General features: G+C 36.7%; 1 protein-coding gene across 4 annotated transcripts in view; it reads left to right on the top strand.

The window, feature by feature from the left end:
* Positions 1-19,406, top strand: part of atp9b (ATPase phospholipid transporting 9B) — a 149,767-nt gene that overhangs the window by 67,203 nt on the left and 63,158 nt on the right. For all 4 annotated transcript variants that reach the window (XM_088601272.1, XM_088601270.1, XM_088601269.1 and 1 more), the window contains 2 exons: positions 1,929-2,004; positions 7,696-7,772. In XM_088601272.1, coding sequence (XP_088457398.1) covers positions 1,929-2,004; positions 7,696-7,772 — 153 coding nt within the window. The remainder of the gene's footprint in view (positions 1-1,928; positions 2,005-7,695; positions 7,773-19,406) is intronic.

Here is a 19,406-nt window from a genome sequence, read left to right as displayed (position 1 = left end):
GGGTTGGAGTGTAGATCATAAACTGTAAAACTGCAAGTCATTAGAACAGACTCAGCGTAGTTGAAATCTCATCTGATGTCATCCTCAATCTCCTTCTAGAGGGGTTCAAGTGGCCAAATATAGTCAGATAACTGACATAAAGAATCCTTTCACTTAATGTTGTAGTTTGATCTTTGCAGAGTTTAAAGTAATAACCAGTTGCTATAATGAAAGTTAAACCTTGTCCATTTGCATCATATTAAGAAGGGGGGGGGGTGCAGAATACTGATTGTGTGGCCTCTGAGCATAAATCAGATTCAAGAGAAATGGATACACATGTTGTAGTAGCTGATTAAACTACAGTATTAAGGTGCAGTGATTGTTTTATTCCGTACATTTTAGCCATGAAAGTATAAAGCCAGGTTTCTTATAAGGGATAAAATAGTCAACTTAACTGTCAATGACTTAAATTTAATGCATAAAAACTTAATTTCTCGTAGGCTTTATACAACAGAAATATATTTTCGTGATTTAACCTTAATTCAGATTAACTCCTAAGCATTTTGTATGTTTTCATAAAAAGCAGACTCTGAATGACGCAATAAGCTCCCATTATTGTGAATAAATTCATACAATAGCATGTGCAAACCATATCTGTTTTCAATGCTTCTGTTCTATATTTGGATCCCCTACTTTGCAGCAGACTCTCTGTGTGTGGGCCTTGTTTGTAATTATTTTTCCTCTGAAATTTGTGTTTAGGCATCATCTGTAACAAACTAACCACAGCATGCTGTCTGGAAAGTTGCATGAAAAAAAAAAAACACAACTCGATTTCTTGTACAGTAAAAACCCTGCTCAACACTCAGCACACTCCAGTCCTAACTGCTAAATCATTCCTGTGGGATTCTGTTTACACTGCAAATGAGATGGGATTGTTTTTTTCTTTGTGCAACTATAATTTATGATGTACGTCTACTTAAATTAATATTTCCATTGTAAATTAGGGATTTGCATTAACGAGAATCAATTTTAGTTTTTGAACCTTATTGGCATTTCTTTTTAATTACAATGGAGTAATGCAAATCAAGCACTCCTTCAATATCCCTTTCATTTCAACGGGAATTTATAGTAAAAGTCTATTGATTGTCGGCGAGTGCCTAGAACAAATTCAAGCATTCATTTTTTTTCTTGACTGCTCGGTGCTTTAGGTTCTAATTATTAGTAATTGCAAAAAATTACATCACCAAACTTTGGATATACTTTATCATTCCAGTCAATTCAAAGGCAATTACTCTGCAGGTTCAGGCAGCTAATATTTGTAGTGAATTGCGACAAGTAGTGAGTTAATAACAAGCTTGATTATTTCTACAAATGCACTGAAATTAGCAAAAAAAGCCTCTCCTTTACAAATCATTGTTTAACATTTGGTGTAATGAAGAAAACCAGACACAGTGTTCAATTTTTTGAATGTGTATCTAAAATAAATCTCACTTTCTTCAAAATCTGCTGTCTGGTACCCTTCACCCGACTGGCTGAAGAATTGTCCTATTTTCTGGGATTGTATTTGTGCAAGGTCGCTGCTTTGCAAAACCTCTGTAACGTGTGTTAACCACCAACTCTGTTTATAGAAATACTTTTCTCTAATAAATGATATTTTCTCACTACTCTTGGTAAAGTACAGCTTGCCGGAGAGATTAGATTTGAGTCAGAATACTGGAGAAACATGGTCACCTAACCTGAGAAAGCTGTTTTAAGAATAAATTACAAATGTGACAGCCATACTTTAAGTGGAAGTCGGCTGTTCGTGGTAATCCTGCTAAAACACACCTTTGTAAATTTGAATGGATGTGCTTGTTCATCCTCTTAGTGTGGCATATTGTGGGAAAGCAGCCCTGTCGGAAGTCTCCCTCTGTGGTGCAGAAGTGATGCTGCTGTCGTTTTCATTGCAGGAAGACAGCGATCCTCCTATCCACGAAAGCTTGAGCATCGAGAACACACTGTGGGCCAGTACAGTCGTGGCATCCGGTGAGAATCGCCCGCCTTTGTTTTCAGTTAGTTACGGTATTTATCGTGACAACGTGTTGTTTTTACAATCCGTTTGAAAGTGAAGCAACTCACTCCCACCCTCTTCGTTTTCATTTCCCTGTAGTCTGCCTCCTGTCTGGCCCTTCTATGGCAGCTGTGTGCCACTGCATGTGTGAATAATGCATGAAGTGAGAAGGCGCTTATTTTAACTGAAACATTGTCAATATCTGGAATTTGGCCTGGGATGTAACGATTTCATTCAGCCACCTCACTGTCTTGAGGTTATAAAAAATTTGATAAAGTTCATTTACGAAGAGATGTTTTTCTTCTTGAATGTGCTGATTTCTTTAAAAAATGTGTTTTTTTTTCAAGTGCACTAAAAAACAAGTACAGTTTAGTTTGGCCTTGCTGCCACTCCACCTACAGAGTGTATTTGTAGAAGAATACTGTTTACAAGAGGACTTTTTTCAGTAAAACTACATATTTCTTAAAAAAGGATTTTTTCTAATACAAAATGTTTTTCCAAATTATTTTGTGCATTAGACAAAAGCATCTTTAGGGTAGTGCAGTTTACATTAAAGCAGATATGGCTCTTTCAATACATGCATTCATGCATGTAGTTATGTATGTATGTATACTTTCATCTGTAACACGAGTAGAACATTCTCATGACCTTTCATATCTTCTACAGAATATAGACCAAGTCCAGAAAAGTCCTGTACAAATATACCTGTTAGAAACGTCACAGAAAAAAGAAGAAAAAATGCTAATGAGATACTCAGCTGTCTGGGTTGATGTCATTTATTTTTCCAATGTACATCTTGTCCCTCATACACTTGCTTCAGTGTGCTGTTAGTGATCTTCCAGCCCATCGATCTGTGGTCTGTCTTCTCTGGAATTGCCAGTGCAGTGGCAATTGGAGCCAGAGGGTTCTGAGGTGTTCCCCGATCATTGCTCCCTTGGCCTGACCTTGACCCGCAGAGGAACCTCATTCCTTGACAGGGCACTTGGCACACTTTAGCAAGAGTAGTGCTCTGTTCATCAGATCCTTACATCGTGGCTGCTTTTGTCAGCCTGAGAAAGTTCGTACCCATGTCTTCCCCGGCCTATAACATTAAAGTTTTCCCCATGGGTCCAGACACATAATGGTCTGCTTGCAGCCATAGCACAGCAAAGCTTGACCTCCCTGGGTGAGGGACTGAGGTGTAGGTGGTAGGCATCAGGGAAGGTAGGAGACAGTAACAGAAAACCAGACTCTGTAGGAACTAATGATGGGGAACCAGGAGTTGATAGATCACCAGCTGTGCAGTAAGGCTTGAAAGAAACATTGTGCCATAGGGAACAACTTTATTCACATGACCACTGTATACCTTTGACCTATAAACACTTTATGATGGGCTTTTGAAGAGGCCATGGTCATGACTAATCTGTAGTGACATCAGTTTCCCCATCACATTTCCCTCTCTCCACATCATGTTTTGCTGTTCAGCCTAGTTGTTGTCTAGTGTGCTGGGGTCAAGCCTTATGTCCCATACAAATGTGGTGTAAAAGCTCCAGTGTAAAAGTGCTGGGGCAGCTGGAGCAGTTGTGGCCTTGGGAAAAGGATGTAATTATCTTGATGAACAGAAGTGGCACTGGAGCCAGCATACATACTTAATAATACATATACATATCTTATCTCGGAGACACACTCGAGAATTGAATTCTTTAAATTAACATTAAACACATTAAATACATTATTTTATTATTTAAACCAATACATGAAGAACATATTAGATATCCACTAAAAATGCAAAGCAGCATATAAATGGCAAATATTAATGTTTGATAAAAGAACTTTGAGCTGCTTTCTGCACATGTATGGCAGATAAGTAGGGATGAGGAGGCTTATTTATGATAAGCATAAGGCCTCTTCATGTGCAGCCCCTTGGATAGAAAGGTTATCTTCCGCACTACAGTGACTTAAATCCTCTCTGGAGAGACGTAAGTGCCAGTACTGACAATATCAGTATGAAAGAGATTTAAGAAAATTGAATATGACACTACATATATCCATTGAAGGATGAATATGTTTTTGGTGTGGTGTTAAGACAAAAACATACACATCCTATATTTTTGGAAATTACACATGGTAATAAAAATAACAACAATGTAGAAGCAGATTACACATTTGACACATTTTTATATGGGCATAAAGAATTTCTCAACATTAATAATGAAACAAAAGATGAGTCAAAGAAAGGGTGATGCTCTACAAAGCTGTCTGTTAAAGCCATAGCTTTTAAAGTGAAGTTTAAAAAATTTGGAGAGGACCAAGCTTAAAATGCTTATGAAGGAGATTGCTCTTCCATGAGCTTTAGATTGAGATTGTCGATTGATCTTTATTTATCTTTTCTATTCTTATTATTCCGAGGCCATCCCAGGACCTTGCTATACACTGAGCTTGTAATGACTGAAGCTATGTTGTTATGGCAGTAAATTGATTAGAGTTTACAGTGTACAGTATCGATATCATTAATTGCGATTGATTTCCTTAAAATGAGGCCCTGGTTCTGTAGGATGACAGGATTTACTCTCTTCTTATCCCAAGCTTTGGTATTGTAAGTAAAATAACTTTTGTCACTGAAAAAAGGTTTAAAGTTAATTTCCTGGAATATTTTCCTCATTCCTTTTGAGCAAATTGAATTGAATCAATTTAGAGTTGAATGCCTGATGCATTCGGTGTGGTAATACTTTTATTATTGAGAAATGTGTGACCAGAAATCTGAACAACAGTAACCATGTACTTTTCTTTAATATTGCTTCTGACAGCAGAACTGTCCAGCTTACTGTGTCTCTGTATTAGGGGAGACAGGGAGCTGGGACATTGCCTGTTTTTTTTAGCTTTCAGTAGGTGATCCCAGGCCTCCACAGGTGCACAGCTTCACGATATGTTGCCACAGCTCATGGTTCTTTACTTCAGCCTATTGCTTTACCACCTATCCCCTGAAATCTCTTTGCTGTGCGTTAGAGTCTCTGTAGAACCTTTCCATCAAAACCCCCATAGCCTCACCCAGGTGCAGGACTCTAAAAGGGCATCTGAAGGTTATGGATCATGTTAGGGGTTTGACATGCCTGCTATTAACGATGTTCATTGCAATGCCGATCTGTATCTACTGTAATTTAGCACTGATAATAAGTTGCACACTAATTTTTTTTTCGTCGCCTCCAAGACAGCTTGCCAGACATGATTCATTGCTTCTAATTTTTTTTCTCTGGTTCCTGATGACTCTAGAAGTGTTTAGGATGTATTTAAGTTTATAAGTGGCCTTGCTTTCCCATCATGTTCATTTAATATTAATAGCACATTCGTCTTCAGAACGAGGGCGTGATAATGAATTGGCAAATTAAGATGGGAATATTGATCAGAATTTATATTGTTCTATGAGGATGGCGGAGACTCTGAGAGCTCAGTGTCTTCAGTTTTCTCTGTGTGTGCATGCCTACGTGTCTGCAAGTGTTTCATGAAAAAATGTTTTACCCCAGTGCTCTTGCTTTTTAAGATTCAGAATAAAACGTGCGGGCTGTTAATGGGTTTAGTACTTAAAATAAATATTAGGGATTGTGCAAATGACAATTGTTAGCTATTCTGAGTGAAAGGCAAAGAAGCTCTTTATAGTCAGGTGGTTTGCTGCTAATTGTGCAAAATAAAGATGTGTGCATGCAGAAAGTCAGCAGAGGCCAAGCCTGCATGTCAGTAATAGGAATGAGGTGTACTATAATGAAAACCGCATTTGCTTTTTTCTTATTAACTGTAATGCAAGGTTTCAGCCATAAGTATCCTCATTCCGATAGACTACTTTTCTTCTTTGTTTGACTCAATTAGAAATTGTGCGGCACTCCATTTAAGCACCTGTGTAGCGTGCAGTTCTCTTACTTGGTTCAAAAGCTTCACAATAAATACCGCATGTACAGAAATACATAGATGACCTAAATTGATACTCCCAATCTGGATACAAGCGAACATGGATATGCATTATCCAGAATTTATCAGCCATAAATTCAACATGTTCCTGTATATTTAAACGACAATAGCTCACTTCTCCATATAAAAGCAACAAACGGTTACGACAAATTGGCTGAAAAAACTGAAATGTTAGGACCACAAGCTTTGTTTGGTCATTTTGTAGTTTTAATATCACAGTTGCACAAAGTTTTGGCAGCACTGTGTGTGGTCTGTTCTTTCATTTCTGCTGATCACTGTGAGTTCTGGAGTGGATGCTGCCTGTATCCATTTTTAAAGTGAAGAACTAATTTTAGGGAATGACACGTGTTTTTAGTAAGCAGTTATGATTGTAATATATTCCTGCACTAGGAGAAGGGAAAAACATTATTTTTTTGGATGTACAGAGCATTTAGAAAGTCTAAACACCCTATCTAAAGTAACATATTTTGTGACCTAACAGCCTGAAGTCAAGATACATTTAATCAGAATATATTTTACCTTTATTTACACATTGTAACACGCAACCTCCTAATGAAAAACAAAATAAACAGTAAGTTTGAATCAAATTTCTCTTCTTCAGCTCTTGGCTCTTGCAAGTGATTTGCATTTCTGACACAAAAGCCCCCGGTTCTTTAAGTCATTTGCTGGGCTTAGAGGACTGGAGTTGATGGCATTTTCCAACTCACACTGCAAGTTATTTTGCAGATAGTCCTGAAGAGATTCTCATACGTGAGTGTTTCTTTAATCAAGTAACAAGGTTCCTTGCAGTTACCCTGGCAGAGTTGATTAGGTTCTGTTATGCCACCATCTGCTTCATTATGAGCTTGTAGGAGTATACCACTAGTTCTTGTTGAAACCAGCTATCACCTTAAAGATGGCTGGGACTTAGTCGGGCATTATGGTGCACAGTTATGGAAAGGGCAGAATATCGGCTGAAATTCATTGCCATAATAATTTTTCCTTTACCGCACTGTCTTGACCTGGCTCACAGTGATTTCCCTTAAAGAAGCAGTTAAGTTTCAGCCAATGGGAAAATGATACAGATAGTTAAGCCTTGGATTCAAGAGCTTGCCATGGATTTCTTGTGGTGGGACACATAAGACACAAATCTCCAACCCTAGAGACATGTGGAGAAATAATGAGTCTGATGGCCTTATTATTGGTTGTGTTTGTAGCTGTGTGCAAATAAAGGCATAGCTCTTGTAACCTTATTTGCTTGAATGCCCTTGAATATTTCATATTTGTAAATTAAGCAAAACTGAGCTTCAGAGAGCATTACAAAGCTTTTAGAATATCTTAAATGTGTATAGGAAGCTTATATGCTAGTAATGTTCAATGGGAAATGTAGTAGATATTAAAATATCAGCTTTTGGATGAAACTTGGCAAACCCTGCACAAATAATGGCGTCATAATTTACTGATTCAAATAAAATACTGCAGTGAAATACAGTACGTAGTGAATCCCTAATAGAACAGAAGTCATAGCAAATCATTTAAAACTAATAAAATGAAACAGAAAGACAAAACATTGATCAAGATTGTACCACTGAAGACCCAAATTGTGTGGTTTGGTGTGCTAAACCTCAGTTAGGATTTCCGTACAGTGTATGATGCAAATGTATGCACAAGTTAAATTTAATGCTGTCTTTCAACTGTTGTGATCTTCAGTTCCTAAACATCTCAATTGCTGTGTGCTGTTTTGACAGGAACTGTGATAGGAGTGGTGATTTACACTGGAAAGGAGACTAGAAGTGTGCTGAACACATCCCATGCCAAGAATAAGGTAAATACCAGAAACACTGACATTTTATTTTTGAAACACAGAATTATTGTTGTCAGTAGCAAAACTACCAATCCTAACCATAACCTGATTTTTAATAACCATTACACCATTAATAGTATGTTAGTAGATTATTATAAGAGACCCAGGCTGGAATTTGACCATTTTAATCTATAGAAGGACTAAATTCTGAGATGTTTGGTGCAGCATAAGTGAGGTTTCTTTTTCTTTGGTTTTCAAAACTCTTTGTTTACAAGAGTTTTAATCATCCTATATTAATTCCTTTTCAAGGGGTTTCTGCTCCATCTACTGTGTTGTTTTTTGTCTATGGAAGGACTCATATCAAAGAGTCAGATCATCTTCAGATTTCTGTAGCTATTGTTTGAAATGCCTGTTAATTACAGAAGGAGGAGTACATATAGTTATTAAAGTACCCAGGATAATTGGTCATGGGAAAGATTCTTTATATTTACTAAATCTTAAGTAGCTCTGCAGGATCCAAAGTGTATGTTCATACCAGTTCCAGATTTGTGATGTTGGGTGGGAAAGCTTCGAAAATATTTTCAGTGCTTCCAAATAATATAACCAAAAATAACACATAACAACAACTCCTAAAATGTAAAATTACTATGTTTAATAAATTATTATTTTTTAAGGATAGTTATTCCTACTCGCACACTTTTTACTATGTATTTTTTTGTAGGGATTACCTACCACCGAGTAACACTGTAAGGCCCTTTATTTACAAAACATTCCATTCTTCCCTTCCCATGTGAGAATGTGACCTTTAAAGCTTTTATCAATTATTTAATCATCACCAGTGTACCCTGATGGTTGCAATTGTCATTCAGATGACAAAAGAGGATTCATCAAACGAGAGGTGTCTAGAAAAAGGCAACACAGCCATGAAGGCCATATTCATGCATGGTGCTACGAATGGTCGTTTTTGACACTGTATCTTGAAGATGCCAGCTGTTGCCCTTGGATTTACAGGTGCCTGACAAACCATGTGTCTCACAGCCATTGGTGAAAAGATACACTTGCATTCTCTTCCTGGCAGGGGCCACTATAAAGCCACAATACCCATATCCTTAAGTGTCTTATTAATTGACACTAGAGCAAAAAGTGGTGGATTCAGCTTTTTGTGATTTATTTATAGCCAAACCCCTACATATGGAGGACAATGGACAAATTGTTGTGTATTCCATACATTTTGACACAACAAATAACTGCTATTTTAATCATGCAAAGGCTAAATACCCTGAAAGTCTTTTTCATATTTGTCTTTTTTATAGTAACATGAACTATGACTTGTAACATGAATTGTACAAAACGAGATCCAGCACAATGAATAAGCTTACCTCACAGAGATTTATCAGTATCTCCTTAATTAGAAGAAACACTGTATAAAAATCAAGGTTTGCAGTTTCTTGTGATGCTTCAGAATGGAAGACCTGCACTATTTGTAGGGGCTAGACTTCATGCCATACCTTACTGGAGACAAGCGAGGAGACAAGGCTGTATTAAAGAAAAAATTACAAACATGCAAAGCCATCGTGTTCAAAATAGCAGTGTTCTTGCTCATCAATATATTGAGGATGGTTTGGGGGAAAAAAAAGTCCTGTTCAAGAATTAATACAGACATTTTTTTCATTACAACCAAACATCTCTGCTCAAAGTGAAAGAAAAAAAGTAGAAAAAGGTACAGTAGTCTATTATTTCCAAAGGACAGTTTAAATATTCCTTTGAGGAGAAATTATACCTGCAGTTCTCTAGACCAAGTACTGCAGCTGTATAGTCATGTGCGTGATTACAAAGGCCGGGGGGATGAAGGGGAAACTGAAGAACTACAGAAATCAAGTGTGACAGGTTGCCATTTTCCTGCCACTCATTGTCATATGTTATTCAGAGAGTGGGATCCCAGTGAAAGAAGTGATAATACAAATTGCCTGCAGCAGTTATTGTAAGCCCTTGGGCATATTGATTTGTGTTTCTAATAAAAAGATGCTTTCAAACGTCTCCATGACAAAGAGAAAGGTGATCTGCATCTATATGTGAATCATTATATTCTTTTTATTAGAGTTTAATTTATTAGAGTATAACTGCTTTTTAAATAGAGGTAAGGAGAACAGACCTCTCACACTTATTCTTAGGTACTAATCTTTCTCTTCCTTATATTTTGTTCATATTAAACTTTGGTTATAAAATTTTAATGGGCTGCACGTACAGTTACCAAAACCTTCTGAGTGAAAAACATTAGCGTTGTTTTAATTAGGAGCTTTAATTGGACCCTTTTATATCATGTAATTCTGCTTTAATCGCTCAAATTTTAAAATAATGCTTCCATGTGACCAGCTTTAGAAAAAAAAAGTTAATGACCATTTACAAAAACAAATATTCAGTGTTTCTAAGTCTGTGATGCCACTAGTTTGAAAGTTTCTAGTCCTGTTTTTTTTTAATGGGCTGAAACTATTTACTAGGAATATTTACCACATTACCATTATATATATATAGATGTGTCCAAACACAAAGACTATGGAAAAAGAATAAATGCTGTCCCTTTCAGGTGCTATGATACCTTAAAGTCAGGCAAACCTGATTTTTTCTGCAACACAAAAGGCTTTGCTGTCAGTCTGAGTAAGATGTCACTAAACAAACATAGCTACACCATAATAATAAAGTCATTGATTCAGTTGCTATAAAGACATACTGTATAAAGGCAGCTTCCTGGAGATGACTCATGTAAAAGCATATGGGAAATACCTCTGCTGTCAGTGCAGAGAGTCTGTCAAAATATCAGCTTGAGCATCTCTTCTGAAAGGACAAGATCTCCTGCCTTGAGGGCTGAAAACCTCCCCTTCCGCTACCATGAAGGGGGCATTAAAAATCAGCTTTTTTATGAGCGCTAATCATGCAGAGCAGTTTAGGCTTTCATAAACAAAGAATAAAAATGAGGCCAGTCTAACAATCTAGTAATTCAGTAGCACATGGACCTGCCACAATTTATTCTTCAGGATTATGGATGTGTACACAATGCTATTGCTCCCTTAATGAGCACACTTTGATATTACAGCTGCTAACAATTAAAAATAGTACTCCATAGCCTGAAACTCCAACGTAAATAAACGTAGAATTTCTGCTGCTTTTAGAAGGGAATAAGTTAAATGCTGGAAAAACAAGCTTGATTTGGACATCTGGTGCAGTATCAAAATGACACTTCGAGCCCAACGTTTGAAATAAATTGGTCGAAAAACATGTATGCTGTCTTAATGCTTATGTGCACAGCAGCAAAGCAATGTACCAGTGCCCCACATTGCTTTTTAACCTATATTAAACAGGTTTGGGGTTGCTGCTTTCTGGAGTAAAGCTAGTTGTATTCAATTTATGCTTCAATGGGAAAAAAAGCCTACCTTTCTTAATAATCTGAACAGCAGAGAAGTAGGATAAGCTCTATAGTGTGACTGTCAATAGTTTGGTTAGTCTGTGGCAGAGTTCTGGTGCCCTTTGATTTGTAGTATCTTTTGAGCTGGTTCGTCACCTCAAGCTTCTGAAAAGGGCTACACAGAGTCTCTGTATTTCCTTGTATCAGTAGTCTCATCAACTTTTTTTGGAGGGTCACTGTATCTAGAGTGGTCAGTCATGAGTCTAAGCAAAGTGTTTCTATAGAAGGTTGGGCTTTTGCTAAGATGAAAAGATGAAAATTAAAGCATCACTGACTCCTCCTGAGCTGTATTCCATTCAATATCAACCCAGTTAACCTAATTCCCAGGACTTTCCCATAGACCAGGGCGGTTAAACCCATTTGCGTAATGAGCAGTGTGTGTTGTGTTTGGAATAAATGGCAGAACACTAAAGAATACTAAGGTGTTTTCGTGTTAGGAAGTTCTTAGTCTTGTACCCCAACTTTAAGATTGTTTTTGCCTTTTAAAAACTGCATACTGTGGCCATCTTATTGTCAGTCAGAAAAAGACTCAATCATTTTCTGTGAACCTCTTCGACTTAAAAATACCAGTGCCTGCTTTGTGCCCATTGTAGTCTTTTTAATCAGTAATCAATCCTGTTGAATAGATAGTTTTTTAACCTTGACTTTCAAGATAAAGTTGGACCTGTCAATGCTAAAGGTCACTCCTCGATGTTAATTAACCAAGAGGGAAATTAACCAACGAAGAGTTTAAGTGTGACATTTTGTGCAGAAAGTTAATCCTGCAGAAGACCCAGTGTGCTGTTTCCTCAGAAAGGACAAGATTAATAGATCTTATATTTAGAACCCTAAATGCTGACTCCCAAAAATCTGTTGTGAAATCATCAGAGGTTATTATTATAAAAAATAATGTATCAATTTGAAACAATACTGAATATTAATTTTGCAGTGGAATATTCAGAAAGAAAAAGAAAAGAGGTTTAATTATTAAATTATTGATTCCTTAATCGTGAAAGGATGCTGATGAGGTTAATATTACGCAGATACAAAGGAAAGAAAAAGTATCAATATGGTCATAACCATGAAAATTTGCAATTTTAATGTTTGTGGTACATGCCCAGTCTTGCCCAATTAGAAAATTCTTAACTTTTAAACATGTCCTAAAAAATAATTTAAAATGGTGATGCTTGAATATAATCAATATAAAACAACAAGTCACAGTAAAAATGGTGCCAAAACAATAAAAACAAATTCAATTATAGAAGACAGTTGCAAAACTGTAAAAATAACAGGGGGGATGAGGATTTCCTGTAATACAAAAATAATTATAATGTCATGTTTCAAAGAAACTGCACCATTCAGTGATCAGAAAGGCATGGAAGGGCCCAAAACAAGGCAAACATTAAATGGTAGTGAGTTTGCAGAACAAGCTGCAGTCCAACAAGCTTAGGTCAGCTGCAGATGCAGGAAAAGTGAATGTGAATGACCACTTGTCACGGGTAAAGCTGGGGGAATCATTGCCATAAAAACTATTTACAGAGAGACTTCCAATTAAGATTGCAAAAAATGGACATTGAAGCACTTTAATCCAATATTATGGTCCAGAAATATTACATTGTCAAATGTAGGATCTGCCAGATTGATCAGAGAAGAGGCGGAGAAAGTAATCCAGAACTTCTGTAGTCAGCTGTGAAACACAGAGATGTATTTGAGACTGTCTGAAACTATGACTCAGCTTTTGGGATCAGAGAAGAATAGAAGAGATTCTAGCCAAGGGAAGTACAAACATTACCAGGCAATTCCATCTGAAAGTCATGTAATGAAAAGTGCATTGTTTTATGTACATGATAATAATTAAAAATGTACTGCAAAGAATTGCTTATTCTTATTATTGTGTTAAGCTGCTGTTGCTCAATAAATCAATAAAGTATCTATCTATCTTACAAAAAACACAATGAAAGATAGATGTTGTACTACAAAATTGTATGCCTGTGTGTTGGTAATTGTATAACCTAGACTTTTAACTGTTATTGCATCTGATAATCTTGATATTCTGTCAATCTGCTTTTTTGATATTGATTAAAAACATAAATGCAATTTCAAAAACAATGCAGAAAAAAGCTCAGTGATCTGGATTTTTCCGGAGAGAATACTGAAAATAAAAATGTAGATCTTAATTCCAATGTAACCCTTTTCGCTCAAAATCTCTCAAACCTCTTTGATCAGTAATGAGGTCTATTTAAAGCCGAACTACTCATGAAATCCCTGTACACTACTTCATTGTATTCTTTAGCCAAATTTAATATTCGGCTACAAATAGGTAGCAATTAAGGCTTCTTGTGCAAAACAGTATATTGTAAAACCATAAGTTAAATGTACTATCTAGTGTTGAGCTGAGCTCACTATTTTGATACATTCAGTATTTGTGAAATCTGGACATACAGGATAGTTGCTATCCCTGAAAATCCTTCTGGAGTGATGTTTTTAAGCTCATTGTTTTTCTTACCATGCTGCCCTCTCCTAATTCTGATTATCTGAATCCAAAGCCTAGATGTGCAGTCTCTCTGCCTTTATACATCTCTAAATAAATCACCCTTCACACTGAGAAGGAGACCCCTGTGGGGAATGTCATTCAGACACATCGCCACTGCCTCATGCTGCTTTACTGGTCGGCAGTATGTAGCCTCCATAATTATATTGTTGTGTTGTAATGTGAAGTGTAGAAAAAACAGACCTCTGGGGATGAATGTTGTCTTTTGTTCAGCAGTTTTGATATTTACAGGAGAGCAATGCATTTGAAAAAGGACACTTCCAAGGCTTTGCTGACAGAACTGTACATCCCTTTTCATACCAGGCAGCATGTGCTCCTTTGAATACTTTCTTTTAGAAAAGGAGTTTAGTTTGGGACAACTAAATGGGGTTGGGGATGAGATGGAATATGATTTCTGAAAAAGGATATGAATCATATTTACTGACTACTTTCAAGGTTCCTCTTCTTTTTCCCAAAAAATTTCTCCAACTATTTGAGCAATAGGGCACACTGCTTTGACAAGGCAGTGCCTGTTGCTTACATTTTCTGTTCATGCTGGTAGTTAGCATGTGAAAAAAGACAGATTTGGACTATTTTGGCTCTTAAAAGTATTAAATTGCATACACTGATTAGTCAAGCGGGCAATGTGATATCCTTTTTGTCCTTGGAATAGTGTCAGAAATGGATAAAACATAACTACATCTTTATTCATGCATGTCAAATGATAATATTGTCGAAATTGTAATTTTAGCTTCGTTTTGTTTTGTGAGAAGGAAGCTGACGGTGATTAACTGCATCACATCTTCTTTTGCTTAACTACTGTGATTTTGTTACATGAGAAAAACGAATGGAATCAGCAAATGTTAATGCCTGAAAAAAAGGTGAAAATAAGTGGAATTATGCAGTTCAGCAAAGCCTGTCACAAACCATTATGAACACATTTTATTGTCTGAGCATTATACAGATATGTCCGGTAGTTATTCTAGATTTGAGGTAACGTACCTGCACAGCTTGTAGATGAATGTTATGGGCGTGATGCACAGTGCTGATGGGTGTACTAATGAAGGAAACTGCCAATTTCTTTTGCTGACTTTAATAACTGTCTGGCTCCGATTTATTCCGAGATATGGTGCATTTCTTGTTTTTTTCCTCTTTATGACTTTTCATTTACTGCAAATCAGCTGAAGGTCTGCAATTAGTGGTTTTCCATTGGTATAGATATGTAATGTTTTGGCTGCACTCTGTTCTTCCTTTGGTTGAGTAAGTAATTTGTTTGGAGTGCAAGTGAGCTAGATAGATGTTATAGAGCACAACCCTTCCCTTGTGGAGGGTTTGGTAGTTTGCAGTGACCCTTAGCCACCATCTGGTACACATTGTGAGGGCTTCTGTCATCTGTTGCTAATTACTGTCACCTGCACATTGCGTTCAGTGATAAACACTTTGGTATTACTAAAGCAAGATATGCATGTGCTTGTTTAGACATTCCTGCCGTTTGGAAAGAAAAGATGCAGTAGCTGGATGTAATGGAAGGGTGATGCAGTCACTGAGATTAGTAATTAGACTGCTCACACAGCACGTCCCAGGGACTGAAATCAAAAGGAACATCTCAGCAGGCTATACTTTTGAATCCCCTTTTCACCAAATGATGTTGACTTGGGCGGTTCAAGAAGTTTATGTCACCGGCTCAACAGTTATTCCATCAAGAATGTCAGAAAAATAACTTGGGGGCTTATTTTGCATTGGCTTTAAAGGTTTCTTTATTTGGTATATGTTTTATTTCTTTTCAATTTCTCTGCAGCTATGCAAAGTTGATTCAACATATTAGTACAAACTCTTTAGAAAATTGTGTTCAGTTTTTGGTTGCCATGATGCAAAAAGATATTGCTTGTCTTGAATCAATCCAGATAAGCGCGAACAGGTGCTTTCCTTGGCTGAAAGGAATATCCTACACTGACAAGCTAAAATCTGAATCATTTTAGTCTTAAACAGAAAAGACTATGAGTGGACATGATTCCTGGGTAGCTCCTGACTTGCCCTTACTTCACCAGCCCAGTGCCCATTTTTAAAATATTTTTTCAGTCTAAAATTCAGCCTTGAGCAATCTATCGTCTTTGTGACAGACAGAAAGTACATAAATTCCCCAGTATATAAATGGTGAGATCCCAAATGCTTAAACACCAAGTTCAGTCTGAGAAACATGAACAAACACAACTCTGCGAGTGCCCTCAGTGACAGACTCAGAACATCATCTTTTAATCTGAATCAAAATGTAAACACACACCCACAAGTTTAATGTAATGCATTTCAAGTGGGCTGAACCTCAACAATATGAAGTTATAATGTAGAATATGGGGAAAACCCAAGAAAATAAACACAATTCAATACAAAAAGAAGTACCTTCCCACTTTCCCACCATCAGTAAACTACAAAACATAATTGTCTACGAGAGAAATGACAGAAAAACCAAAAGAAAAACCAACAAAAATCAATCATATAACAATAAGAAGCTCCAGGATAATGTTTCTGCTTCGTACACCAAGTCAACAGATTGGTTTAAATTGGCTGTCATGGATGATCTTTAGCTTCTTCAGCTTGGGTAGGTAAGGTGGGACGTCCCACACTACAAGTTGGAGAAAGAAATTCATCACTGCAAACTATTTCATCACTAAACTATCTGCCTTGTAGTGCGAGAGTGGAACAAAGGCTTGAGTCTTTGTCATACTGGGGTGGTGTATCTTAAATTTCTGTCCACCAGAGGGATGAGTTGTCAATCAGTATAGTAAAAAAGTTTAAAGGCAATTGTATGAGGTCTGTCTCTGTGAGAGACAGAACCATCATACTTTATGTCCATTTTAGTACAAAGCTTTGAAAAAAATAATAGAATGAGGATCGTCTTCCTCAGTGCTCTTTGACCGAGTGCATGCAAGTGATTTTTCTCCTGTAGATAGGATATAAGCGGCGGTATTTCATTGTCCAACTCAACACTTGATGTCGTCATGCCTCTGGAGCTGTGCTGCCTGCAGGATGTCTACCTGCTTAGTTCCTGTGTTGGCAGAAAACAACAACTGCAATCCAGTTACAACAACATACAGTTACAACTGTAATTTCTGAAGACAAGATGGTCTTCAGAGTAGCATAGACAGATTAATTATCAGCACAGAGATTAACTTGAAGAGAGACCCGGAGTCAACTCACTGAAGCATTTCATGAGGGAGCTATGGTAGTTTCCCATCATGAGAAAATATGAAGGGAACCAAAGCCACAATGTGATACGATAATACTTTATTGTCCGATTTCTCAGGGTTTTGTTTTATTCACAGAGAGTCTTGTATGTAAAAATATGTAACATTACATTAAAAATAAATATAAAATTACACAAATGCATCAACCTATACATAGTCATTACACACCACTCCTACAGGAATCCACATAACCTGGAAGTTTACTTCCCCGCTATCACCCTAAGGTCCTATAATTGCACAATACCCCTTCATTTTTGCATATAACCACTAATTGCACTTGCCCACAAACTAGAACTCCTTTATTGTGAACTATTATTGAGTAGTTTGATTGAATGTGGGATACAGGAATTCTTTATTTTGTTACATCCTCATTGAAGAACTCTAAAACATCTGTTTGAAGCCATCACTTGGTGTTCTTGTGTTGTCAAGTTCCTGGTGTCACTTGGTGTTCTCGTGGTGTTATGTCGGGAGTGTACTGTAAATTGAATTTCCCGAGTTGGACTATAAAGCTTGAATTTAAATTCATGCAGAACATGTGAGGGATCGGAGGACGAATTAACAGCTAGTTTCAACACACTTTTAATTTAAGCAGTTTGAAAGCTCTCTTCAAGTGCCTTTGCCACTATCTTAGAGCACATTCTTAAGAGTCTGGACATCTTGGACTTTTGTTGCAAAGAAAAGCTATTACACCAGTCAGTTATACCGTACTACATGACATTCTGTAACACTAAGCTGAATAACATGGACAAATTCTGACTACTGCCTCCAGAAAAAGCTGTTGTACTTTATTAGAAATAAAGTTAACACGTGCCTTCCAAAACAGATCAGCATTGTGCATATTCCCAAATGTTTATAGGATGTTTGCTTTGCAGCCAAAAGCACACTAATGTAGTAACTCCTTGCTCAAACTTGTATTATTAATTAATTATGATTATGTGTGAAACTGTGTTTATAGCAATAAAAGACTATAGTACAAAAGGGTGAATATTATCTTGTAGGCTAGAAGAATACAAACCATGCATTTAGTTAAAACCAAATTAAGCTGTAGCAATTAAATATAACAAACAAAATGCATTACTATTAATTTAGTGAAACAGCTATTCAGTAATGCGAGGACTTGCTGTTGCATGGGCAGTAATTTAAAGAATAAAAATTTCCTCAATTATCCAACTAACTGTTATTCTAACTAATTCTGTATTATTTCATGTGTTGCTGACGTACTGCTGCTGTCATGGTCAGATTTTATTTATTTTAGTTGCTGGGGATGCAGGCAGCCATAGCTGGATCGTGGAGCTAAAGTCTGTTTTCTTCAGCTTCAATTTAGATTACCTAAGAAATACATTTTAATAGATAAGTCCCTATATTTCATGAGTGTCATGTAAATAAAATGTGAATACAGTAAATAGATTTCCTTAAATAGCTAAATACTAATTAGTGAAATCTCAATAAATAGGTAAGTGTTGTATACATTTTATATATACAACATACACAGAGCGATCTGCTGTGACGATTTTTCCTTTCAAAATGATCAGTATATACTGTATTTTTTATACTGGTTTTACGCATAAAAAGCTGAGTCTCAAACAAGCTTTTCACATGGCAACTTTAAATCGATTTTTAGAAATGAAAGGAGTTTTATTCTTTCTTCAGTTTTCTTACCTGTAACTACTACCACAGCACTGGTGGGTTGTGTTGTTGTTTGCACAGGGATTTTATAATGTATATATGCCCGGGTCAGTCCACGTCAATTTGCGTCATTATGTTTTGAGGCTCAGTTAAAATGTGCCTGAAGCTTAAGGACAGTGCACGGATGGTGCTTATTTGGCACATTAGCAGTGTGTATTTATACACGTGTTTTGAATAAGTGCACAATTAACAAATGTGTTCACAAACAGCAAGGAAGTTTACTGTAAGCTTTCGCGGCCTTAAAACCCTCAACTTTTCCTATTAAGAAGAGAGGTGTTCAATAACAAATAACTATGCAGGTAAGCATTCCCTGAGTTTTCTAACTGTTTGTTATGCATTTCTGTTTTCTTAAACTCTCATATGCAGATCATATTAAAATGGAAGAAATAAAACCAAATGGAAATTAGAAATTGTTTGGGAGAGTGGACAATCTACAATCACTGCAATGAACTACCCGCTCTGAATAAATACCCACTATCCAACTACATACAGCCCTCTCAGACAAGCTTATTGTTGTCCATAGAAGGTGTAGAGTTCCCACTGTGACCCTTGAGGTTCACCTTGATGGTCTGGTCTTTTTTCACATCAGCAGGTACACACCAGATATGTAATGTTACCTTTGTACATCACAGTATTATTTAATTGATTTAATAGTCTAATCTAACAATATAGATGTGTGTGTCTTGTTACGCTTTATAATTAAAATGTAAACCAAATGTTTACATCAAAACCATCAGTTTTGATTTATCAATGCAATA

This window comes from Lepisosteus platostomus, chromosome 12 (assembly GCF_059453375.1).
Source record: "Lepisosteus platostomus isolate fLepPlt1 chromosome 12, fLepPlt1.hap1, whole genome shotgun sequence".
Classification (NCBI taxonomy): Eukaryota; Metazoa; Chordata; class Actinopteri; order Semionotiformes; family Lepisosteidae; genus Lepisosteus; species Lepisosteus platostomus.
Note: the sequence above shows the minus strand (reverse complement) of the source record. Positions and strands in the feature narration are given on the sequence as shown.